The sequence below is a fragment of the Xiphias gladius genome, chromosome 23 (assembly GCF_016859285.1).
Source record: "Xiphias gladius isolate SHS-SW01 ecotype Sanya breed wild chromosome 23, ASM1685928v1, whole genome shotgun sequence".
NCBI classification, from domain to species: Eukaryota; Metazoa; Chordata; class Actinopteri; order Istiophoriformes; family Xiphiidae; genus Xiphias; species Xiphias gladius.
Window position 1 is genome coordinate 7,359,942 of NC_053422.1, and position 26,359 is coordinate 7,386,300.

Here is a 26,359-nt window from a genome sequence, read left to right on the forward strand (position 1 = left end):
ACCAATGCCGCCACCCTCCTCCACCACCACCCCGTCTGTCTATTTCTATCTCTGTCTGCGACTTCGTCTCAAGGTTGACTGAGAATTGTTAATAGAAGAACCCACAGACTCTTTGTTTCGAGGCAATGGCAGAAAACAAAGCACTTTAACTCAAAAACCATCAGGGGCCACATATATATTGATTTTCCTGGCAAGACACACTTATCTATATATTGGCCTCCATTAGTGGTAACAGATAGGTTAGGGCACCACTATAAACAGCAGCAGATCAGCCTTCAAGTAGAGATGAAATTGGGCCTAGAGTCAATTTATTTTGTATTACTCCTGAATTGGGTCAACAGGGGGCAATAGAGTCACTGACACTGTAAGTAACAGGGGCCTCAGGGGGTCTCAGTTTTGGAGACGGCATTAGTTTAAAACTTATTATAAATATACACTCATTTGCCTATTTATTAGGTACACCTCGCTAAAAACCAATGCAGTCTCATAAATTTACATTACATTTTACTCATTTGGTAGACACTCTTATCCAGAGCAACTTACAAGTGAAGCAACGTCGGTTCAGTGTCATGCCCGAGAAAATACTTCGGCACACGGACGGGAGGAGCCAGGGATTGAACCACCAGCCCTGCAGTCAGAGGACAACCCGCTCTACCACCTGAGCCACAGCCACCCGACAACAGTGCTGCAGTAACCTCCGACCTGTTCATGTCATGCTCGGTTTTTGATGAATGCGTTTTAGGAAGATGATGATTCAACTTGATGATCATTTTGGAGGCTGCAGTCTGTGGTGCTGTAACGCCATACAGTTCAGTATGGCTTTACACTGACAGGTGTTTCTATTATACTGTTTAACCCATTTATGTCAATGAGGGTGGGCTAAATAACAGGTACACAGAAACAACCAAAAGCAAACTTAGAACTTCCATAAAGGTAGGATGTATTGTACGATTGTTGTTCTAGACTGCATTAGTTTTAGCTAGGGGTACCTAATGAACTGGCAGCTGGGTGTATGTCAACGTTAACATGTCTTTCTTCCTGTCTGGAGCATTAAGGTTCTTGAGTTCCACAGGTTTGTCCCTCCGATCAAAGTAAACTTCATGTAACCCTACAGCAATGTGGTTGGGACTCATCTCTCTTCTTCAGCATCATTATGGTTCAACAAAGAACTGGAGAGAGAAAAGCGGCGGGTGTCCATATTAACAACAACGTGAGAAAAACGGATACCTGGTAAAAACAGTGCTGACTTGAGTAGGTCTATTCAGATCACTAGGACACAGGACATTTGTTGCTGCACTCCTAATCTTCCCAAAAGCACTACCCGCACACCTGAACAAAAATCTGTGTTTTGATATTGTCAGGTACTTACTTGCTAGATTTGAAAAAGAACTGATGTTACTGTACTCCTAGATACTACTGTTAATGATGCAACCACTGATTTACTAGTTAACAATTAAACATTTTCTATGCACCAAATTAAAAATCTGGAATAATCAATGGCAAAGTTATTAGTTCCCCATCAAAGTCAGCAGACAAATTAGCCATTTCAATGAAATTAAATGGCCAAGTTGCAAGTTGGGAAACAATTCCCTCTCTATACTCACTGCTCACAAACTGGAGACCTCTAAGAACACAACCATTATGATGTGGCCATATCATCTGAAATTTAATATCTTAATTTAACAAAGTTAAAAAAAAAATGTTTAAATGTTAAAATAATTGGACAAGCATTTTTTTTTTTAAACAGTACCAAACATCTACACAAGTAACTACAGTACCGTAATTTATTCTCTGTTAGTTAATTTTGTTTTTATCTGCCAGATGGGGCTAGCTTTGCTTTATCGCTCACGTCTCCATGCCAGCCCCGAGGACAGCTGATGAGGGCTAAAGAGGGAATTAGCTACCCACTCAAAGGCTTTGCTCTGATCCTTCAGGTCAGTATTTGGTCCCCTCAGCTCTTGCGCAGGACAGAGTAACACTAGTTTGCGAGGATTTGGGCAGATTTAAAATCAAACGGGGAGGGGGGTATAATGCATGTACTGGACATAGATACATGAGCCAGAATCTCTGGGTGCAGCAGGGAGGAGGGAAATTCCCAAACCTGAGAGCTCCCTTGGTAGTTTTGTCTCCTAAGGGGCAGTTGGAAGGAACATTTTGAGCTCACTGATTTAAAGCCCGAAATATGCTTTCCCTTAAATGGCAGACAATCCCTATATAACACACATCAATGAATGTTACCATTACTGCAACATAAAATACATTTAACTTACACTTTATAAAAATGTTTGGAGCCATGTCAAAATATTAAATCAGACAGAAGATGTATTTGGAAAGATCTGGGTTATAACTTTAAATCCAAATATATATTTTTTCCAAGTATTTATTTAGGAGACACTTTCAACATACAGCATATGATAGGACACATGAAGTCGAATATTTTGTCCCGAAACTGTTTACGGATAATGTTGACTGCTCTTATCATCTTTACAGTGGGGCTGCAACTAACAATTTTTATTATTACAGATTAGTCTGCTGATTGTTTTTCTGGATAAGCAATTCATCGTTTTGTCTATAAAAGAATAGTAAAGAGTTAAAAAAAAAAAAAAAAAGCCTACCATAATTTCCCGCAGTCCAAGCGACATTTTCAAATGTCTTATTTTGTTTGACCGATAATTCAAAACCCAAAAATATTCAGTTTACTATTACGTATGACTACTAATGATAACTAATCATTTTATCATCTAATCACTGTGATTCTAGTTTAAAGTTGACTATTCTCATGCAAACTAACAAATATTCACTCTTTCCCCAATATTCTTGTGAGGATTAAAAAAAAAAAAAAAAAGTTTTGAAACATTTTAGGGACATCATGGGACAGTTAACGCTCACATGAAACCCATCCTTTGCCAGAGTTAAGGTCTGATATTTGCTCCGTGGTCAGGAGGAGAACACATAATACTGTATGAGCAACAGACATTATTTATTGTCAAGACACCATGTTTTAAGAAAATGCCAATAAATCGAGGCGCTATGGCTGTTTAAATTCAAAGGTGAAAATTACGGAGGCGCATCGGAATGACTGCAACTGGATTCCACTGGGAGTAGTCATGTAAAATGAAAACTGGGAGAAGATATTCGTCATGATCATTCGGTTGTCTTGTTCCTCATGTTTTACATTTGAGGCTGGACTGTCTTTGTTCCAGCAGATGGCGATAGCATATAAAGTAAACCACGGGATACACGGTCAACCGCAGGAAAATGTGACAGGTATACTCTGGCAAAGGTAGCAGCAGCAATCTATCAAAACTGCTTAGTCAGTGGCTGATGGGTAAAAACCTCTCCTATATGAGAAATGCTTCATATTATGGAATTGTCATGTGAAAGACAGACGCCTGCTGTGACCCTGTCAGTGCAAACAGGTCACGTCTGACAGGAGTGAACTTGCTGCACGTAGACTAATAAAACAACGACGACTGTGTGAGATCAGTCAATTCACACTTTGATCCGCTTAGTTGAGATGGGGAACGCATCGTAGTGCAGCCTTTGGCGCTGCTGCAAATGAATATCATCACAGTAGCCCGGACTACAGCTGTCTGTATCGAATGAGATTACCTGGGCTTCGACCCGCTTGGGGCGCAGGTCAGATCTTGGTGCAGCTGTTTACAAAAGGGGTGAAAAACATATTTAATGTAAATCAGAGTAAATTTGGACCACTGTCACAAAAACAACATTAGTAAGTCTGGTTTAGACTAGTCTAAATCTAGTCTTTTTTTTTTTTTGTTAACTGAAATACAGTGGTTCACCAGCCATATTGATTAACAACAAAACAAAGTGATGCAATACTGTATTCTCAGCCCACGAGGATGGCAACTCCTGATGACACATCCCACTCATAAACTATTATTTAGTATATTTTGTTAATACACTAAATTATAGTACATTAACAAAAGAAAATGAATAAAATGCTGTGATTAGTTACCATATAATTATGAATAAATACATAAATAAATACATTCTGAACAATAAAGCCTTGTTAAGATTAAGATGATGACAGTATAGCCTGTGCTAGTACTAGCATAACAATATGCTAGTGTGCTACTCTGCTCGACTGTTTGTTGCATCACATGAAGAGTGTGTGTCCACCGCGGTTGATGGATGTCTCTCGGGTCCTCGCGACGCGGACTCACACACATGTAGAAGACAAGACATGCCGGGCTGTCATGGCAAAGGGGAAAAAAAAAAGGGAAAAAAAGCACAAGTGTGACCGATAGCGTGGGGCTCGCAACTGGTGAGCTGATGCTGCAGGGGGCGAGCCGGACACCGGCGGCAATGAGAGTTGTCAGAGTTTATTTGTTCGTTTACCTCGGGGACGACGCAAACCGATCGGCGTCACTGTGCACGTGCCGGTGCTAGCCAAAAGGCTAGCTTTCAACGACTTGCGCCTTGGCCGGGTGTCGAATTGCCAACTAGCCCCCAGTGGCCCAGCAAATCAAGGTGACGAGCGGCTCGTCCCCTCCCTTAGCTACATTTTTTTGAAAACCTCACGGCTCACCTCATGTTGAAAACCTGCTCATCAGGCGAACCTTCCTAAACGAGGCTGAGTTCATGCCTCAAACTCGCGTCAATTTCCGTTTTCATACATTTAAAAAAAAAAAAGTTTAAAAATAAAAACAGACCCACGTTGCTAACACTGTTGCTGCAGATGTAGCCGGTCAAGCATTGAATTCAGCACATGTACACAGCGTCACCTTTGCCAAACATTGAGGGGGGGGTAATATTGAGCCCCCCCCCCCACCCATTCGCCAGACGTGACTTAGCGTTCAATCTTAAAACGTTTGTTGGTGCTCTCAGATGTGCAGGTCACAGGTGGGAGTAACGCTAGCTAGCCCAGCGTCTCTGTTTCTTGAATGAAAACAAAATCAAAAAACAAAAACAAACGAACAACTGAACCTTTGACAAAACCTTTCAGGCCGTTCGACGACACTCACCGCAGTTTTGAAGAGCTTTTCAGATTCCCCAAAGACTCCTTTGTGCGGCCGGGACCAAGAGGAGGAAAAAAAAATGTCTCCCGTTACAGTAAAGAATATTTTTTTTAACTCGTTCACCAGTTGCGACTGTTTTGGGGCCAAACACAGCCGGTACTCGGAAGTGACATATTTTGCAGCCAGTCCAGAGATGAGAGGAGACGGCGACCGGAGGCGACCATGTTCACTTTTTTTTTTGTTTTTGGCTTAACTGGTAACTGCAGACCAGGGAACACACTGGGCCAAACTAACCATTCACCTAGACATGTCTTCATGCTGTGCCACAATATATATTACGTCGCTGAACTACTTCAAAGTAGCATTTTCGTGGTAGGAATTTTGAGTGGAAGTTTTTCACCCTAAGGTGTGCGGCTACAGCACAATCCAGTAGGAGTCGTCAGACATTTATTCTGCTGTTTGTTTTTTGTTTTGTCCCCCCCCCCCATTGAAGAGGATGCTAATCTCTGCCTGGGACACTACTTTAACTGAACCACGAACTCTTCCCTGCATGTGCTATCCGACGACTCCGCCTTCAGCTACACGTGTTATGATTAACAACTTCACAATGTGGCATTCAAGTGAAAGACACGATGGACGTATTTTCTAAAAAAGGCAGAGTTTGATCTTGATATAGGGCGAGCTTGTACGCATAACTCACTGATGAGATACGACTTATATGCATATAACTCGTATCTCATCAGTGAGTCACAGGAAAGAATTCAAAATTCTGTTAGATGGCAATGGCAGTAAAATAGTCAACTAAAGAGAGAGCAGAGAACCTTGTTTTTTCCTTGCTCTAAGTAAAGGATCTGTCCTTCCATGTATGAGTTTTTGCACAAATGTAGCCCTGATGATTAAGCTGTATTGCACAATTGCACCTGGGGGGGGGTGCAGGTACAGATGAGGTAGAGAACACATCATATGCGGTGTTTACACCTGCCACAAGCCAGCTTTGCCCACCACTGAAACCGTGAAGCTGAATCCCTGATATGCTGGAGAGCGGCAGGTATGAAACTTAACTCTTTCTAATGGCTACTACATAAGATCCGGCATGCAAGCATACTGTCCACCCGTGTAAACAGCTGAACAGGTACTATACTGGATATCTATGGCCGATAATCGCCCTCTGGTCTTCTCTAGGTACTGCTGCCTATTCATTTCGCCAGGTCTCCCATGAAATTGGCTTTTCAGGTCCAGCACCGATAGAAGGATTGTGTTATGCCAAGCTGTCGCATCTTGAGACAAAAAATGAACACCACAGGCACGTCACATTTTAGCACTCTTTGTTCATACGTTATGTTTTTCAGCAACAATTGTTTTTGACATTGATACAGTGCAAATGCACAATAGCACAACAGACACCATTAAGGATACATACTATTTTTTAAAGTCAATACAGCAGATTTTGACAATTTGCATGTTTGATTTTTTTTTTTTTTCTTTTGCTAAACATAAATGTTCGTCCTTTATTTAAGCTTTCAATGTCCAACAGACTTTTTTATTCTTCACTGGTAGGGACCCTCTAACACAGACAAGCGTTTGGAAATCAATGGCAAGTCATTTTCCAAGTGTGGTCGGCAACCTCTGCAAGGTCATGACAAATGGTGAAGCAGGGCACTGTCAGCATCTGTTTCCCATCATGCCCAGGAGCAGTGTGATCATCTGAGTCAGTCAGTCCAATCAGTATTATTCATACTTCTTTCAACTATGCGGCCATACTGGATGAATTTCAGCCATACTGTAAACCGGTGCTGATGTTAAACATGTCTACTTTGTCTTGATATGCATATTATATTAAGAAAGAGATAACCTAAGACCTGAGAAAAATATCGCATTTTGCAATATAAGACACAGAAGATACAGTGCCGTTCACCCCATCAGTTCACATCAACCACCAACACACAGCAGCTTCAAGCACTCACCAGTGTCTCAAATTTTTCCTTTTAACAGATCAAAACAAAACAACAAACACTGACGACAGACAGACAAAAACATACTCAGATGGCTCAAGTTAACACTGACTCCATCCATCTTCATATGTACTGATTAATTTCTTTTTTTTTAATATCAAGTAAACATATGCTCGTGGCAGATGTAATTTTTTAATCCGGTGATTTTGTCTTATTGTTATCTTTTAGGTTTTAAGAACTATTCATGGTGAATTCAAAAAAAGGGGTTTTTAAACTTCAGGTGGACAACTCGTGATGGCTTCTGATCATGGCGGCGCTGCTTCCTCAGCATCCCTCAACGGAGACGTCACCTCCAGTGAGGCTTTTTAGATCTGCACATTAGTAGTAATGCTTAAGCACAAACACCAGCCATCTTCTTGACCCTCCCACCCCCACCCCATACCCACTTCCCCGGCCTCCGTTCCACCTCTCCACAATCCAAACCTATTCATCCCCTTCACTCTCTCTCTCCCTCTCAAGTCACTGGTCCCTGCTCTTCCTTTCCAACTACCTCTCTCTTCATTATCTCCCTTCTTTGCATACTTATGGCCTTTTTTTTTTTTACTCGCTCTTCTTGGTGATAGCCATAGCCAATGATTTGGACTTGCCAATGTAGGCCTCGAAGAAAAACTGAACAAAGAGCACAAAGTAGCTGAGGTACATGAGGGAGGACCACACAATGTTCTGCATGTGGGATGGACACTCCTGGCCCTGCTGCATCCACGAGTACACCAGGTAGTTGACCACACAGCCCATCAGCATCTGGGTGATCTGGGTCAGTGTAATGAACATGGCAAACTTGCGCGACAGCTTGAAGCCGGCCGCCCGCAAGGCGTAGTAAGAGTACATGACGGCATGAACTAAGTAGTTCATAGTCATGAACCATCCGCCGCCGGCCACCATGTCTTTGTAGGAGTACCAGGAGTAGAGCAGCACGGTAATGTGGTGGTACCAGTGGAGGAAGATGAGCTTCTGTTTCCTCAGGACGATGAAGAGAGTGTCACCTACAGGTATGACGGATGGAGTTTGGAAGGAAGTTGGGTTATATAAGAGATGGGAGAAGTTTGTGGAGAGCATGTTGAGGAGGGGAATAAAGAAAAGTTGGATGAATGAAGGGATAGGAACAGAAGAAAAAAGAGAATATCATTATCATTGGTCCATTCAAAATGACTGGCCGTGATTCAGGCTGCTCTCATATATGCAGAAATTGTTGGCTACATGAACTGCAGTGTGTAAAACCACAAAGCTTTTGGCACACAGAGTAGGAAGGAAATGTTTCAAACAACTTAACAGGCTGCCCTTTAAATGAGAAACAGAGACGCAAGTGACAGCAAAAGCTGTAGCGCCCATTTATTACCCATTATTATGTTAACACCAATGAGTTTTCAACTATAAACCAATATAGATACTATAAATGCAGACAGAAAAGATGCCATACTAGAAAAAAAAAAGCCTGCTTAACCTTGCATTTACCTACAGTATTTTAAAAAATGTATTTCTTTTCAGCTACTTTTACTATAATATCAATGGTTTTCTATCAGTGGTTGTCAGTTTTAAAATGATTTGTATAACATCTTGGAGATAATATTTATGAATGAACAAGAAAACTGCTTAAGAATCTAAGGAACTTTCGTTACTGCAACTACGCCGGGTTACTATGAGCTTGTGTTTTCCTTTTCAAACTGATGTACAGGAGTAAATGTAAACTTGTTTGACAGGGTGGAAAATGAAGATTGACTGTTACGCACGACCGTGTGTTTATGCGCATGGGCCACAGTTAGCCCGAGCTATTTGTGATATTATGCCTTGGCACAGAGTCCTACTATAGGGCTGCATGTATGTGTGTTTCTGCGTAATGTGTCTGAGTTTACTTTAAAATGGCTGTATATTTGAAATTCTGAGCCTTGTGGGAACGCAGGGACTGCCCATTCTCTGGTTTCCAGCATTCACAATCATGTTCATGCTGGTTTGGACAACGACCAGATAGAGAGAACAGAGGCAGTGAACGTCTGCCACCTTTCATTCCCACTGAGAGGAACAGCTGCTCTAGGTTTAAGCCTGGAGTTCATGGCATTTTAAGCCCCAGAAGGACATAGATGAGCATAAAAAGGGACCACACAGGCAGCAAAGGATCTTCAGAAATGTGAAATATAATAACCCCAAATAAGATAGTAAGGCCACATTTTATGGGAAAGATGGACAAATAAAAGGTTCTTCAGCGGTTCTTTAAGTGAGAAAATATCTAAAATATCAAATTCAGAAGCGTAAACAATCAAATATTATTGATTATTTATTAGTGTTTGATTGAAAATGATTATTTTTAATATTATTAGCATTTCATTAAGGAAGGAAAGCAATTCTTATATCTCTCAGGCACTAAAATGAGTGTAGTCAGTCACTGAAACGTTTGGCTGCACTGCAACTGAAAACACAACATTTGCTACGATGGATGAATGAGTAATCGTAGTTCGCTAACATGCCATTTGGCAGGTGTTAAACGTTGCCTCTAACTTCACTGAAACACTGAGAGATGAATTAAGAAAAAACATTTTTGGTGAGCAGTTTATTGACTCGGGTAGGCTGTTTTATGGGAAACATTATAGTACTAGTATATATGGCAATATGAGATATATGCCGCAAGAAGGTCTTGACTTACCCAGTTCTGGAGCTTTGCTAAGTACAAAGGCGTATGCCCAGAACTTGCTGACAGGCCCGTTGTAAAAGCTCTGGTCACAGACTGACTGTTTAAGCCCTTTTGTCATCAAGATGTACATCATGTAACTCCCAGTACGGATGGCACCAAATATACTACATGGACAGAGAGACAATACAGACAAAGCAAGTTTTTGTAGTGGGGAAATATGTGGTACATTTAGTTACTACACATGAGCAGGTTTTAAGTATGTAGTGTGTTTACATACAGCGCTCTGAGGCAACTACTACACACTCTCCTTATGCACTATATGTGAAGTCTATGCCTTGTGTGTTGGTATCAACTGCAGCCTTTTTTTTAATGTGGTAAAAAAAAAAAAAATTCAGCACTTTTTACATATCCAAGTTACATACTTTTTTTCCAAGCCTGAATTAAAATGCATTTGCAGTTTGTTTGAAATAAACCATGACTCAGTTTCCCTCTGAATAATGAAATCAGTCTGCTCAGTCAAACTGGATACTACACATCTCCCAAGCAATGAATCTGATGTGTAAATGAGCTTCATGGCTCCATAACAAAATATAGCTGCTTTCCCCTGTTGCTTGTTGTGTCTGATGTGACCAGCATGTGTCAGCTAACAGACACCCTGCAACCAAAGCTGATCACATATATGGACACACGACAGGAAATTCGTGCACATTTACTGCCATTAATAATGTCGACTCACCTGAACACAGCAAGCGTGAGGGACCATAGCACCAGCGGTTTCCTCAACTCAAACTTCTCCCTCTGTTTCATGACATGGCGTCCCCCGAGGATACAGGCGGCGTAGAGTGCAGAGAAGAGAAAGGACTTCTTCCTGTAAACACAAAAAGCAAAGCGATCAACGTTAACCTCTCTTTGACTTTTAGTTGCCTCTGCATACCCAGGTCAATGTGCTGATGATGTTGAGTGTTTTTTCAGCAATAACCTGCTTAATATTCGTACAGTCACATACAGAAAACCCTGGGCAGCTTATAGTTAGCTGCTCAACAGGTGTTTTGCGACAAAAGTGAGGAGTTAACAAGATAAAGCAGCAGAAATATAACAAAATGCAAGGTTGATATATGAAAGAAGACACGAAAATAATATCATGAAGTCCCAAATGCTTAGCTTTCAGTTTACAGTTATTTACAGTTATATTCAGCTCCAGCTCCCACCATCCTGGGAATTTGCCTTAATTGACTTGTCAGAGATCACTGCTGTGCCACATGAAGTGGCGGACTTGTGATGAGGCATCACCTGGCCCGACTGATTCTAAAGAAAAGCATTTCCCAGTGCTCAGCATAATTACAAAGCACAGGTGGTCAAAGCACAGACTAGATGCTGCGTAGGACTAACAGAAGACGGGGCGTGCTGCCTTAAAGTAGAGCGACTGTGTCCAAAACACGGTTCGGCCTATTGGACAGAGAGCAGAGTAATTGTTTGGAGCAGCATTAGCCAAAAACGTTAGGGAAAATGCACTAATGACGATACGGTTGCAGGTGCAAATCAGTAAGACATTAAACCTGCAGTAGGGCTGCTCAGTAGCCAGAGGTAGAGACGTGTGTAGCTGTACAATGGTGCTGGAAAAAAAAAGAAGCATGTACAGCAACACCCTTGGAAAAAAAAAAATAAATAAGTCAGTGCACAGGGACCAGGAATGGGTCATTCTGGGAACTCTGGGACCAATAGCCCTGGCGATAATGACTTGCGTAGAACTAGCTCAAGGATTGATGTTCCAATTCAGTGATGTTGTTTTTGTTCTGCTGTTTGGAGGTCATACAAAGAGAACAACATGACACTGAATTGAATAACAATATTAAAATGTATAACTCAGTGGAAAGGATAGGAGTAGATTATTTTATTGACAGCCTTAGTGTAAGTGTGAGGTACTATATTATACAAGAGGCAAGTTATAAATCTGGGTATGATCATTTATTCAAGGTCAACTGTCTTTGTAGTATACAGCACACACACACACACATACACACATACACACACACACACACACACACACACACACACTAGCATACTGGTCAAATGGTTTGTGTATTACTTCCAATACAAATGCAAACATTTCTCACACAACCGTTTCATATGCAACCTGTAAACAGCAGTCCATCCTGTTCTGTTTTGCAGCCTCAGCAGAGCACAGCAACAACAGCACTTAGTTTTGCTGATCAGGTGTGTAGCTAGGTGGAGGAGAAAAACGTGTTCATTTCACCTAGCTACTTGAAAAAAAAAAAAAAAAAAACTTGAGAAACATGGCTGTGTGATACAATACCAGAGAGAGGATAATATATAACACGAAAACATTTACTCAGCCTGATGCTAATTTTCAAGGTCCTTGTTTATAATATTGTTGCTGTAGCAGCCATGTATAGCAGTCATGTTAAGCTGGCTATCGAAAAGCACTTATATCTAAACCAATACCAACAGATTAAATAAGGTCAACATTCGCCTGATACCAAAGCTGCAGATGGGCTTGGGGCATCGCTATTTCCCACCTGGTTTTCCAATACATTTCAAGTACAACCAGCTCTGTTTAAAGAAATACTACTGCTATCACACAGAGTGAATCAACGCTTCTTGGTCTCCACCTTTCCTCACTAGAAGGAAAATGTTGTTAAGAATGTGAAGCTTAAACTATTTCTATCATAAGCAAGCAGGCGAGTCAGTGAAGACAGGGACACAAGTGCAATTACAGTGTCAGTTGTTGAAAATAATGGACTTCATTGTGTGCCAGCATTCCAAGGATGAAGGTTGCCACCTCTCTCTTCTTGCAGGAAGACCAGAAGCTGATTTAGGCCACCTCCGGTGAACAAAGGACAAAGCAGTCCAGTCAAATTCAAAAGGAGCTGCTTTCACAGAATGACAACAGGGTTGGACTGCAGAATGACATCACTGTTTCTCAACTACGCACGAACGAGGAGAGAACAGAGAAACGCACAATACACAGTGGCCTACATACCGTAGTGAGGCCGGGAGAACTGCAAAGGAGAAACAATCTCAGCATTCCCCTTCAGTGTAGTGCCATCCAAGCTAAAGGGTCGAAGGCCAGAGTGATATATGGCCTAAGCCGTGATTCTGCAGCGTGCAGTATACTTTTCACATCTAATGATATCTGGCACAGATATGGCCTCCCCCCCAGTGTAGCAGTACAGATAGTTCAATCACATTAAAACTTGTCAATAACTTTTTTTTTTTATAAATCGATTGATCAATTATTTTAAAGTAAGACTGTACAACTTTTGAAAGAAGAAATAACACATTCTTCCACCTACAAATGAAAACTTTACTTCATAACCACAAAACACAACCTTGCTCCACCCAATACACTCAGCGGTTTTGCTTCGACAGCCTTGCTTGGTCTGGTCTGACCAGTAGCTTAAGGAGGCTTATGTTAGCAAACTTTAGATAGATTTTTTTTTTTTTTTCTATAAAACAAATTATAGTTATCATTATATTATATTATTATGATTTAATTATTATTATATTATAAACAGTTGTGTTACAATACATTTTAGCATCTACCATTATCCTGAAATTGTCACTTGTGGCCACTGTTTAACCAAAAGTTACACAGGCTTGTTTGAGTCATTTATTAAGTAAAAATTCCAAACCTTTTCTTGCCACAGCTCAAAAAGACTCTTACATTTGCTAGCTCGGCTACATCTGTCATCAATCCAAATTAAATACTTATGACTGTTGTTTAGACAAAAACTTTACTGCCGACTTCTAACATTTTATGTTACACCCTGTGTTTCAAGGATTAGAGATACTGTATACCTTTTTGAACTTCACCTAAACAAGAGTTCATTCACATTTCAGACCCTGTGAACTGAGTCAACTGTTCCTGTTCATTTAAAGTGATGACCAGGACTATTACACTTGTATCCTCATTATGACTTTGTTTTTCATTCAAGTATTGCAGACATCTGTGTGATAAATGACCACTTGTAATGCATTATCTTTGCTACAGTGATTATAAAATCTCCACGGAGTTTCTACGAAAACACATTTGGAGATTGTTATTTGAGTTACACTGTTTTGATTTTAAATAACTGTGCGAGTCAGTGTAAGTCCGAACTGGTTTGACAGGTAACTTTGTATAGCAGGCAATATCAAGACAAAGATGACTGATATTGAAAACTATCCCAAAGATGAATTCAATGTAAGATTTTTTTATGATCCATGCCATACACAAAGGTATGGGGGAATATTTCCACGTCATTCTCTGTGTTTTATCAATATCATTATGTGCATTAGACTAAGCCATAGTTTAAGATGTGCATATCTCACTGCAGTATGTCTCGAAGATGGATTCCACTGCTGTCAGAAAAAATAATAAAGGGTAAAGAAACCCAATGGCATGGTCGAAGCTGACAAGTTGGTGGAAGAGGTGGGGGAGGGGGAGGTGCTGCTGTTGTCTTTGCAAAGGCTCTGAAGGGCCAGCTGCAGCCAGGCTATGTCTGCAGTCACAGGAATGTATTTGAGACATCAGTGTGAGTTCACATCATCCTTTCGTGCTTCCCTGTGTCTCTACAGCTCCGCCAATAATCTCCAGTATTCAGATTCATCCGAGAAATAATGCAGGATTAATAGAATAAAACACGATTTTCTGCTACTTGAAACAAGCCAAAAGCCATCGTACAAGTGATGCCTTCATTTAATTATCCAAGGGCCAAAAGAAATACTGTCACTGCTTTGTGATGACCCACCAACTGTGGTGACACAATAGAGTTATACCAAGTATTCAACAAATTGCCTGACCACCTGTGGAGATTTCTGCCTTTTATAAACTCACTTTATAAACTGACTCCGGACCAACTTGAGGATCAAAGCACTGCTAGTCTACTGTCCCTGGTCACCAAGAAAATTCACATACTGGCTCTTTTAAACCTTTCTGGTGGATCCCTGCTCAAATTACAGAAGGTATCTTGTTAATCCATTTTGTGAAAAGTGAGACTTTATATGGATGCTGTAGAAGGATTTCTCTTCCATCATTAGACTCTAATTTTCCTCCATTCTCATTTACCATCTATATTAATAGCAAAAGGCCTGGAAACATCAGGCAGAAGAACCTCATGACATTTTGTACAAATAAAAAAATCCTGGAAAAAACAAAAAGGGGAAAAAAAACAAGCACTGCACCTAGCACCCCTGATCCTGAATTATGTTATTCTACACTGGAAAATATTAGAGGGGTGTGATAAGAGGCTTGACTCTGCTGTCTGTCAAAGTGGGCCGAGGCAGCACAAATGAAAAACTGCAACGACAGAGCTCTTTTGGGAAGGATCAGCATGGAGTGGTGACAGAATCAGCAGAGATTTCTTGCTCGCTGCATGGTTGGAAACCAGCTGTTTTCCTCCTGCTGACATTTCCTTCAAAATAACAGTAAGCAGCAATGCTTACTTGTTCGTTGTAAAAAAAAAATAGCTGTCCCAGATCCACTACATACATAATGTGTTTTTTTTAATAAGTGTTTTTTTTATAATATATTATATATATATATATATATATATATATATATATATATATATATATATATATATATATATATATATATGTAAACTGTAATGTTAAACTTTGGTTTGCTACAGAAAATCAGGGTCACAACATAAATCATATACTATGTGTTCTTGATAAACCTTATTTTGTTGAAACATGCACTAAGTCAAATACTAGTTTACATGAAAACCACCAACTTAGAAGACCATGATCGATGTGCACAACCAGGATAATATGCAAGAGCTGCTTAGTTAGGTAGGTTAGGCATCTCTGGCATCTCTTTCTGTGATGCCAGAGATTATGTGTGATTATTATCATAGGGTGAGACACTGGGCATTGGCCCAGTCTGCACCGCTGCCAAATCTGGGATATGCAAAAAGAGCTGCTCATATCTGACAGAGTAAAGATCATATATCCAACAAACCTAAACTCTAGAGCTGCCCTGTGTCACTTTAGCCCAACAAAACTGTCCACACCAAATAGGTTCCACTAATCATGTTGTTTATGTGGCTTGCTTATTCTAACTTCAAACAGGACTGCCAGACAAGAAAAAGGCATCAAACCTCCCACACATTTTTACAGTATAAAAGCAGATTTAGACACCATCTTAGGGTATTGTGAAAGTAAATCACAACAGAGGTGTGTACTTTTTGCCTGTTGTTTTTGATTGTCTGTGTAGTTGTATTTAGCCCTTTTTTGTACAGTACATAATATAATGAGGATGTTGACCCCGTAGACACTCCCCTCCCCCAATGCCAGTGTTGTATAAAGCTGCTGGGTAACCTGCTGTGAAACTTCGATCTGTATTAGCTGGTCCAGGAGATTTCAGCCGTTACATAATCCTGAGTTTGCAGTCTCAGGATGAGTCTGCACGCCTGTGCCAGTAAGACGGTGTCTAACCGTCCTACCAAAGCGTATGGTTACAGTGTCACATATGCATGCACAACTGCATGCACGACAAATATGTGTGTATGCATGTGGGGATGCACACACACAGTTCAGGTTGCACAACTCTATTTCCCGTCAGTGTTCTGTATCTTAAACTTTAGAAAGTCAAGCAGAGTTACTGTGCCAAAGTGTAGGAAGAGCAGCAAACCACAAAATAAGACCAAGGGATGATTTAAATAAAACCTAGCTATTACAAAAAAAGTTGTTATTCAGGAAACACCCAGATATAATCCAGTTTGCAACACATCTACCTTTCCTTGTTACTGCATGCAGTTGCTGGCGGGACTTAAATTTACCAACCCTGTAAAACTACTACCATTGTTTTCGGCTCATTCGGCATTTGGTGGCCCACATGAAAATATATTTTGTCTATTCCCGAAATAAAAGAGTGCTTTTGTTGAGTGATAATTATTTCAGCTTGTTAAGTGCTTAAGAACATCTTGAGTCCTGCTTATTTTAAGCAGCAAGACAAATGGCTTTTAGGAAGCTTGTATTGCACAGCACTCAACAGTATAAGCTTAATGCACACATTTTTTGACCAAATCCATTCACCGTGACTGTGTCTCTATGCTGTACACTTATTGTATCCAAAATATTTTTTCCCTAAAGCTTTCACTGGCAGTCACAAATGTTGGGCTTCTTTTTGAGAAGATACAGTGATAGAAGATTTGGCCTGAGGGTGGCACCAGAGGGAGGGCAATGTGAGCTAAATCAAGAGGGTTTATGATCTAAACACTATATCAATTTAATGGTACACTGCAGTATTTGACCACCGGTGGTGCCAGGGACTGATGTTTAAATAAACGGGTCCCAAATTTGTTTATAACATAATGGCGCTCAGGCAGGAGGGTGACACGGGGGACATTCCTGGAACTGCAGGGGGCAGTTATGCAATTACGTGCTGCATGCAAGCCACAGTATTCAACCAACTGAAAGTTAATAGAGCTAACATCCCAAGAAAAGCGACAATGTGCTAATAGGATGGGCAGGAAGTTCACATGGAAGATATTTTGGTGTTAGCCGAGAATAATAACCTCACCACTGCCACCTGGTAGATACACGTTTTAATGGTAGGTACACATACAGTGTACAGATAAGTATGAGAACAATACCACTCACACTGCACCTGCTTGTCCACACATATACCTTTGGGCAATTAAAGTTTTAATTTTATATAAATATAATATACGTTTGATTTATTTGGAAAAAATTACTGACTGGGCTTTTATAGAACTGACAGGGCACTGTCAATAATACTACATTTAGACCAACACATTTTGACTAGCCATAGTAAGAAAAGGACAGGTGGTACTAATAACATTAATAGGTGGGCCTCTATCCAGTGGATTGATGTACATTTTCAATTTGCACATGGAAAAAATGGAATATAGAGATGCCAGATAACAAAAAAAAAAAAAAACCAACCCAAAAAATCTCAAAATATTGCAAAAAGTTTTTTCACGTGGAAAAGTTGGCGTATTGATAAAAGCAAAGCCACCAAAGTGCAATGGAAACAGGCTTAGCAAATTAATCATCATGTACATGAAGCCTGAGAATTAAACATCCACTGAAGCTTTCACTTCACCGAAGAGATGGAAAATAGCATCTGACAAAATCACCAGATCTGTGCAGATTGAAGAGGAGAGTTTAACGTTCCTCAAATACATAACACAATCATAAATACCATATTTCAATCATGTTTTCTACATTTTTTACCGTTTGAGGTTTGACTGGCACTTTTTTTAATGACGTCATCTTCCAATTTACCAATTTGCGATACGAGGTCGGTTATATTTGCGAGAGACAATTTATTAACCGATTTATTTCCACTGACAGTAAATAAAACAGAAATTAGATTTAACTGCACTTTCCTTTGTCTGCATCCAGGGTTTTCCTGGATGACCTAAACAAATCTAAAAGTGAAACCAGAGTGCAGCGACACTCCAGGCTGACCTCAGTTTCTGAGTAGCCAGCCCACATCTTCGACTATTGCCTCACCAGTTGTGAAAAGGAGAGCAGCCAAGCAAACATCAAGCCTGGGGTGGATTCTGGGTTAACATGGTCAGGACTGATCAACATCACCATGTGCTGCTCTCACTAAAACGCCCGCAGCAAGCAGAACCAACACTTTGTAGATTTACTGTATGACTATCAAGAGGGACCTCTAGAATTGCATTGGGAAGTAATTATTTCTTCAAATTGAAAAATAATACATGTCAGTGTTTGCTTACATTTTGTTTAGTTGTGGAGTAGTCACGTTTGATTAGGCCCAGAATAAAAAAAATCTCTTTAACAGTTTGGATGGTAGGCTATGCATTAAATCGAGGGCACAAGAAATACTATAAAAGACAAATGGAAGGAGGTCCACTGCGGTTATAAAATATAGCCTCATTCTTACTACCCTAATTTTCACAGCCGAAAAAACTAATTTCTTCATTGAACATTTTAAAAACGCCTATTCTTTAACTGTCCCACCTCTCCCATACCTTTTGCACTGTAGCTTTGAATTATGCATCCTTTGTTAGTTGCCTGCCTATAATGCTGGCATATAGAAATATATCATTCAATTGTTTCTGTTCAACGTAAGCCACTATGGAGAGGTATATCAGCTAAAAGAAACTAAAATTACAAATAGTTTTCAACCAAAAGGTAGGACAAGAGAAAAGAAAAGGAAGTTATGTTATGACCAGTGGAATGATACCCTGATGCCAAATTTAAGAAAGGTGTATAAATTGGTCTCATCCATCCAACAGCTGGGCTCTGAGACCATAGGCTGCACTGCTCTTGGGCTGAATAAGTAACATGAGACTTGGACAGACGTATCTCCTTAACTGATCAAATCCCAGGCACCCGACCTTCAACACTAGTGACTGAGCTTCGATACTTCTGAATCAAAAAGAGAGGTTAGCTGTGTTGAGCTGAACGAGACAAAACTACCACTAGAACAAAGAAATAGTCCTAAAGCTCTCATCACATCTGCAAAGACAATTAATTATGGTATTTTACCCTACAAATGCATTTCCAATGTGACGGTAAAAAGCATGGCGAATCTGAATCATATAAATAGTGGAAATAAACATTTACAGTCAGAATTAACAAAACAGACCACAAATAAGATCTCATTGTTCATTCTCACTGCAGCATTCTCGGGGTCTGCATCACTTGTTCTCAGTCAAGGGCAAAACCACCAGAGATCCATCAAAAGTGCAGAGACCCGTGGGGATGCTACCTACCCCGGAGGCTTTTCAAAAACAGAAAACACAGATTCCCAGCAACCTGCATAGTAATGAGGAGTGATGACGTCTGTGGGAGCAGAGTGAGTCAGCAGGTTGAAGATGTGTGTAACAGTAGGTGACAGCTCTCTTTAGGACAGTAGTCCCACACAGCAAAACCTGGCGCTCATCATACAAAAAAAAGGCCTTTTCTAAACTGCTGCAGATTTGATCCATCGCACTGAATTGCATTACTGCATTACTACAGGAGGAAAAAAACAAAAAAAACAAATCCCATATACCTCCACACAATGCAAGCGCTCCAGTCTGAATGACATATACATAATCCTCAATTGTATATTACAAACCAGCCTGATATCAGATTATTTCCATTTTTCCACCACATTTGATAAAACAGGTAATCTGTCTATTAAATGATTTGCTTTTATTTCTGTTGTGTCGTTTTTGCAATGTCCTGTTAATCCTGTACCATTAATGAATGTAGCAACATTGTCAAGAAACATGCTAGAGGCCGTAACTCTAATGGTTACAGCCCATGCGTTACCACCATTAGACTGGGAACACTGCCATCTCTCCAAACTCTCTTAAACTGCCCTGCATCAAATCACATCACACATCACAGTATAATTTGAAATGTAACAAAATGTGCACTGAAATGTACATGTCATGTGTTCGATTTAACACCCTTTATTTATTCAAAAATGGTGACAGCACATATTTAAACCCGTTGTTTCATAGAAAGATGAAAAACAGCTTGGAAATTCATCTACTAATAAAACACAATACATTTAACAGCTACAAAAGTAAATCTATCCACTGAATATTACATTTTAAACTTTGTAAATAAGAAAAGAGAAAACAAGAGAAATGGGTCAGAGATAGAAAACAGGACCAAAACCTATTTGCGAGATCTGTTTCATTCCACAGGGTCCGAGGACTAAAGTTCCTGTCATGTAAAGAAAAAAACTTTCACTGTCATACTAAAATAATACTGTAATACTAAGTAGCCACGCAAGCTATTTTAGCCCTATCCCCTATTCTATTTCGTGCGTAGCAGAGCCAGTCTTTTCTTGATCATATGTGTTGAACAGAGCGACAAGTGCCGAGGGTTTTAGAGTATGTCACGGTAACAAATCACTGATATTAATATCAGGGAGCTGACATGACAGGTTCTCCCTGAAATGTACGTGACTTCACTTTAGCACATAATTCTCAGGTCTCAGGTGCTACGTGAGGCTGCTAAAAAAAAACCCTGAAGTAACAGGAAACGTTGACACAGCAATATCTGAAGTAGAGGAGACATTTTTTTTTTCCCTCCACTTTTAGAATCCTGTGTGCAGAAACTGCAGCGGTATTTGATCAGCCCTATCAGTTCTTCCAGAATGTTTAATACAACCGCTGATACTTTGAGTTGGTGGACCGAAATTTCGTCAGCACTGTCACGCTTGACAGACTGTGTCACCTCTGTGAAATTCAAACAGAGCTCTTTCAAACATACGGCCAATATACTGTCCTGCTCCGACACTACCTCACGCGTTCATGCTTGTTATAGGGGTGAAAGGGGGTTGATACTGATGTTGTCGCCAAGTAACAGCATCTAGGTCCATCTCCACTCCTTCCTCTTCCTCTTCCCAGTCTTCTTTTGTTTAATTGTCCCTGATTCACAATGCTGAGCTGTCCGCTGCTAGTCTCCAGGGAACGCATCAGATCAGAGTACCAGTCTCCATTCATCCCTGCAAAACAATAACACGTGCGCACAGTATATGGTCCGTAGATGGATCACAACGTCCGTTTTTAAACACAGGCATTACTTTAGCCAAGGCTCTGGACTGGACGGAAAATTACTTTCTGAAACACGTATATTTCAATTTGCTCATGCCACCCTTAGAGGTGGTGAAAAGTGAAATGCCACAAGGGTAAACTAAGAAAACTGAATGGACCTGATTCATCGACATAAAAACATGAGATGACATCGGACAAACAAAACGAAACGATTTCTGACTCATTTAGCAGCTCAAGTTACGTTTGAAATATGAAGTTGAAACTTTCCCTCCTTTGACAGTGGTAATATGCAGTAAGAGTAAAGAAATGCATCAATATCATTTGGCCCTTGATAAGAGTTCTAGTGGTCTGCAGTTCATTTCATCTAGCTACCCCAGTGGCTGAACACATTGGATACTGATGGCTAAAATGGACTACCCATCTCCCCACATCCGCCAGCAGTTGGCTGGTGAACAATGTGTCGGTTCATCATCAACACTGTGATTTAAGCATGTGCAACGGCTTAAAGGACACCTCAAGGGATGTAATATACTCTCAGGAAACTAAAACCCATGCTGCTGGATAAAAAGAGTAATAGCCAAGGTGGCATTTGTGTCACTAATCAAATAAATGAAATAAAAATAGTCTAGTTAATCTTTTATATGCTATGTTTGTTACGTTAATCTTAATCTGCATATATGATGATTTAATCCCTCCTTTCACATGCACAAATGGTTTTAAATGCACAAGTTATGCATTCCCGCTTTTAACAACTTTCATGATCAATGTAAAAGTTAGATTTCAGACAAAATACATTTTTCAGGTTATGTCCAAACTTAAATGTGCCAGGAATTTGTCTTACCTTTGAGGTGTGAATAGTTTTCTTGACTGACAGTCCTTCATCAGGTTAGATCCTCCATCCCCGGTGGTCTGCTCCGCCTCCGCAGTGACGGATTAATATTTGCAAAACTCGCACGGGCTCTTATATCACAGGTAAAGTCTACCACCGACGGCATTTTTCGTATCTAATCAGAGCTCATTCTATCAGATTTCAAGGGGTGTGATCGGGCAAGAAAAGGCGATTGTTCACCTACAGTACTGAGCCATTGGTTCAGACCTTTCAAGCATGTTGCACATTTGGCCACACCACAGTCAACGATGTCACCGCAGGCAGTTTTTTTTTTTTTTATAAAAGGGGGTCAAAGGTAAAACACCCGATGGTGGTTCACTGACTTGGGTTTTAAGCGCAACATGATTAAACGTTTAAGGCCACAGAACGTGGTTCAGACCTACTGAAATTTGGCCTACATCAGCGCACATGTTGGGGGTTTACTGTATATTATAGCTTGACTAATAAATCGCAGCACAGAGACGCATCTTTTAAGTGTGGGGAGAAAAAAAAAACAGCCAAAATATAGGATTTTTTGTGCTTTTATAATTTTTTTTTAACATGAGACATCTGCAGTTGTTGTTATAATGCCCCAGAATCAGCTAATACTAGTGCATACATCTCAAGTAAACACAAATGTAAAACAATAAAAATTCATCTGGAGAACATATTGATATTCTTCTTGACTATGTAAAGATTAAAAAAAAAAACATATGTCATTTAAGACAAAAGACTGTCTATGGCAGCCTAAACATAGACATATTTTGTTTTCAACATATTTGGTTTAGTTTCTTATTCAAATACGCCGAAAACTGAACCAGCGCTGAAATTCATAGACAGATTCAAAACAATTCAATCTTAAAATCCAACCCCTACTGCTAAGTGACCTTTTTTCAGACAAAAACTCATTCAATGGGCATTTGCACTTGGCTGAGTGTAAGTTCTGGACCCTAGTAAAGGTTTGCTGGAGATGCCTTTCACCAGGCTACATGAATAAATAAAAGTGTGGTGTGCAAGTCTGTGATTAAAACCAAAGCATGGCTAAAAACACACTGCAGTCGGTTTTCAAGTGTCCTACTGAACTAAGCATTAAAGACAGCTGCATTTATTTCTGTTTTACATGATATATGCCTTCAGACTTGTTTACTTTTGTTTTTGTTTTTTTTGTTTTTCTTCCTCCGTCTCACCCTTAAGTCATAAAAAACACGTCCCACTCAGTCATTTTATCCCCCTGTACATCATGGAATGTAACTAACAACCTATCAAATCCCGTTTTCCGTGCTTGTTGCCCCTATCGGCCATGTGCACTGGCCCAGTCTGACATCCTCCACTACAGGAGCAGCCCAGAGAAGTCAGCACAGATCAGCCGCAACCTGATTGGCTAACGCTCTGTCAGCAGACATCAGAAGATGGACGTTATTGGCCGGTTGTCAGTACCATGGTATGGACAGCTCCTACATACTACTCCCATGCTGTCTGTCTGCCTCTGTTTCTCCCTCTCCCTCTCTCACTCTCTCTCTCTCACACACACACACACACACACACACACACACTCACAAACACAGATTTTGTTTCAATGAATACGAACAAAACTGTTCTAAGACTGGCTCCGAGGGCGCTACGTAGTCCAAATTTGTGTTAAAAAATAACATGGTAAATGTGTCTCTTTCCTACAGGCAGCTCACACACGTAAACAGAAGCCAGATAAATGCCTCCTGCTCACTGCGTGCTGCTTTTTTACGAGCCCAGTGCCACCGAATGCTTAATGAAGCCTACGCTAACTTTACGCATGACTCATTTTGTTTTGCTTAAAACCCCCCTTTCTTGTCCACCCTGACATGGACCCGGACGATAATGACCCTTTGCGAGAGTTCATTGCAAAGGATGTCTGGGTGGACCTGCACACGACCTACATTTGAGCCGCGTCGGTGCACACAACCACACAGAAGTATTTACTGCAGCCCCGGTCGCAACAGTGAAATATTTGTCCATGGTACTATTGCAGGCTGTGCAGAGCCTGGGAGACACTGCCCTGGTTAAACAGTGGCAGATCTGAAATTGGTTTTCATTTCAAGTCATGCTCCCTCCGTGATTTCAAGAAGGTTTCGTGAAATACACTGCCCGTTGCTCTGTTGGAGCTTGTTTATTAATGAGTCAGTTATTGGTTAGTCAGCATTCTCCGTTCCTCCTGTTGCCAAGAAAAATAATTTCTTTCGAGTGATAATCTATTATTCAATTAGTCATTGGGCAGAAAAATGAGTTGCCAGCTATTGCTACGAATGAAATAAATAATCACTTCAGTCATTTTACGAGCAGAAAACACCAAATCCTCGATTCCAACTTCCCTAATGTGCAGATTTTCTACTTTTTCTCTGTTTAACAACATTGTGAATTGAACATCTTTGGGTTTTTGGACTGTTGGTGAGACAGTAAAAGCTTCTGAGAGCTTGTAATGGTCACTTCCCCCCCCCCCCCCCACCCCCTTTTTTTTCTGCAGCCCTAATCATTTTCATACAGAGCAAAACATATATATATATATTTCTTTTCCTCCCAGATTAGAGGTTTGAGTGACTTTCCAGTAACACGTAGTCTGATCTAAGTGAGCTATCCGACGGGTTGTCTGTCGAAATGCCTGTACAGTGGTCTACTTTGACTGAAATCCCGGACGGACCATCTCCTTCGGAGGAGGAAACCATGGGGTTGGTGGGGATGTTTACCAGCCTGCGTGCAGGTTTGGTTCAATAACGTACCGGGCCACGCACTGTGTAAATGGACGAGATGGCAGCCGAAGCCGCGGGCGACCTTTACAGCGCCGTCGCGGTAACCGATGCAAACTGGGAGAGTAAACGACAGGAAATCGGGGCAAAAATCCGACCCATGAAAGGAAACAACACGAGAGCGGAGCGCCCTGTCGCGCGGTTCCGACGGGCGCAGCATCGCACTGGCACGCGGGCTCAAGGCCTGCGTGAATCGGTCGGTTTCCGCGAGGCGCTCGCAGGGAATTTGCGGATGATGACAGAGAGCCCGACCTAATAGGATACGGCGAGGTTTAATCCCGGTGAGCGGGGCTGGTGCGTGTGCGCCGTTACCGCCTCCGGTTTCAGCCCCCCGCTCAGCACGTACACAGCGGCGCCGGATATATATATATATTTCTTTTTCTCCCAGATTAGAGGTTTGAGTGACTTTCCAGTAACACGTAGTCTGATCTAAGTGAGCTATCCGACGGGTTGTCTGTCGAAATGCCTGTACAGTGGTCTACTTTGACTGAAATCCCGGACGGACCATCTCCTTCGGAGGAGGAAACCATGGGGTTGGTGGGGATGTTTACCAGCCTGCGTGCAGGTTTGGTTCAATAACGTACCGGGCCACGCACTGTGTAAATGGACGAGATGGCAGCCGAAGCCGCGGGCGACCTTTACAGCGCCGTCGCGGTAACCGATGCAAACTGGGAGAGTAAATGACAGGAAATCGGGGCAAAAATCCGACCCATGAAAGGAAACAACACGAGAGCGGAGCGCCCTGTCGCGCGGTTCCGACGGGCGCAGCATCGCACTGGCACGCGGGCTCAAGGCCTGCGTGAATCGGTCGGTTTCCGCGAGGCGCTCGCAGGGAATTTGCGGATGATGACAGAGAGCCCGACCTAATAGGATACGGCGAGGTTTAATCCCGGTGAGCGGGGCTGGTGCGTGTGCGCCGTTACCGCCTCCGGTTTCAGCCCCCCGCTCAGCACGTACACAGCGGCGCCGGATTTTTTTTTTTTTTTTTTTCCCGCTGTGGAGCCGTTGGCGGCGAGGCGCGATGGTTGCGAGGCGCTAGCGTCGCGCCTCGCCGCCGTGTAGCCTTACCAGTTCTCCTGCATCCACCGGATGGCTTCGTCCTCGTTGAACTGGCGCTCGAACTCGTACTCTTGTAGGGCTAGCACCGACATCGCTGGCTGTGCTGTGTTGCCGTCCGCGCCGCTGAAACAAGACGATACCCGGCCGAGCTGCTTCTGCTTAGTCGCTTTCCTCGCAGCCCTCGACTCGCATCGCTCGCGCCGCTGTCAGGACCTCGCGGTTGTGCGCGAGCAACTCGGCGGCGGCGGCGGTACCTTCCTCCTCTACCGGCTGACCGAGCCTACGCCCTCTTCGTCAGGAGGGTGGACGCCAGGTCCTAACGCCGCCCCCTTTTTTTTTTTTTTTTGCGCTCCCCGTTTCGGTTTCAGGGCAATTCAAACTGCATTCAGATCGGGTCTGGGCAAGGCAGGCTTCTTTGTACGGAGCAGAACTGTCTCGGCGGACTCTACGGTGCCGTGCAACGATCTGAGGCGCTTGAGATGTTTAGATACTCATCCGTTAGGGCGAAACCACCAGGGGTGTGCTTCTGATCCG

At 41.6% G+C, this 26,359-nt stretch overlaps 1 protein-coding gene across 1 annotated transcript; it reads right to left on the reverse strand.

Annotated features, from left to right (window-relative positions):
- Window positions 1-6,290: 6,290 nt before the first annotated feature.
- Window positions 6,291-26,070, reverse strand: elovl6 (ELOVL fatty acid elongase 6). Its single transcript, XM_040119423.1, has 4 exons — window positions 25,835-26,070; window positions 10,354-10,485; window positions 9,630-9,781; window positions 6,291-7,977 (listed from the first exon to the last, which is right to left on the reverse strand). Exons 1-4 carry the CDS (start codon window positions 25,915-25,917, stop codon window positions 7,535-7,537), a joined length of 810 nt encoding a protein of 269 aa, XP_039975357.1. The 5' UTR covers window positions 25,918-26,070; the 3' UTR covers window positions 6,291-7,534.
- Window positions 26,071-26,359: the final 289 nt, after the last annotated feature.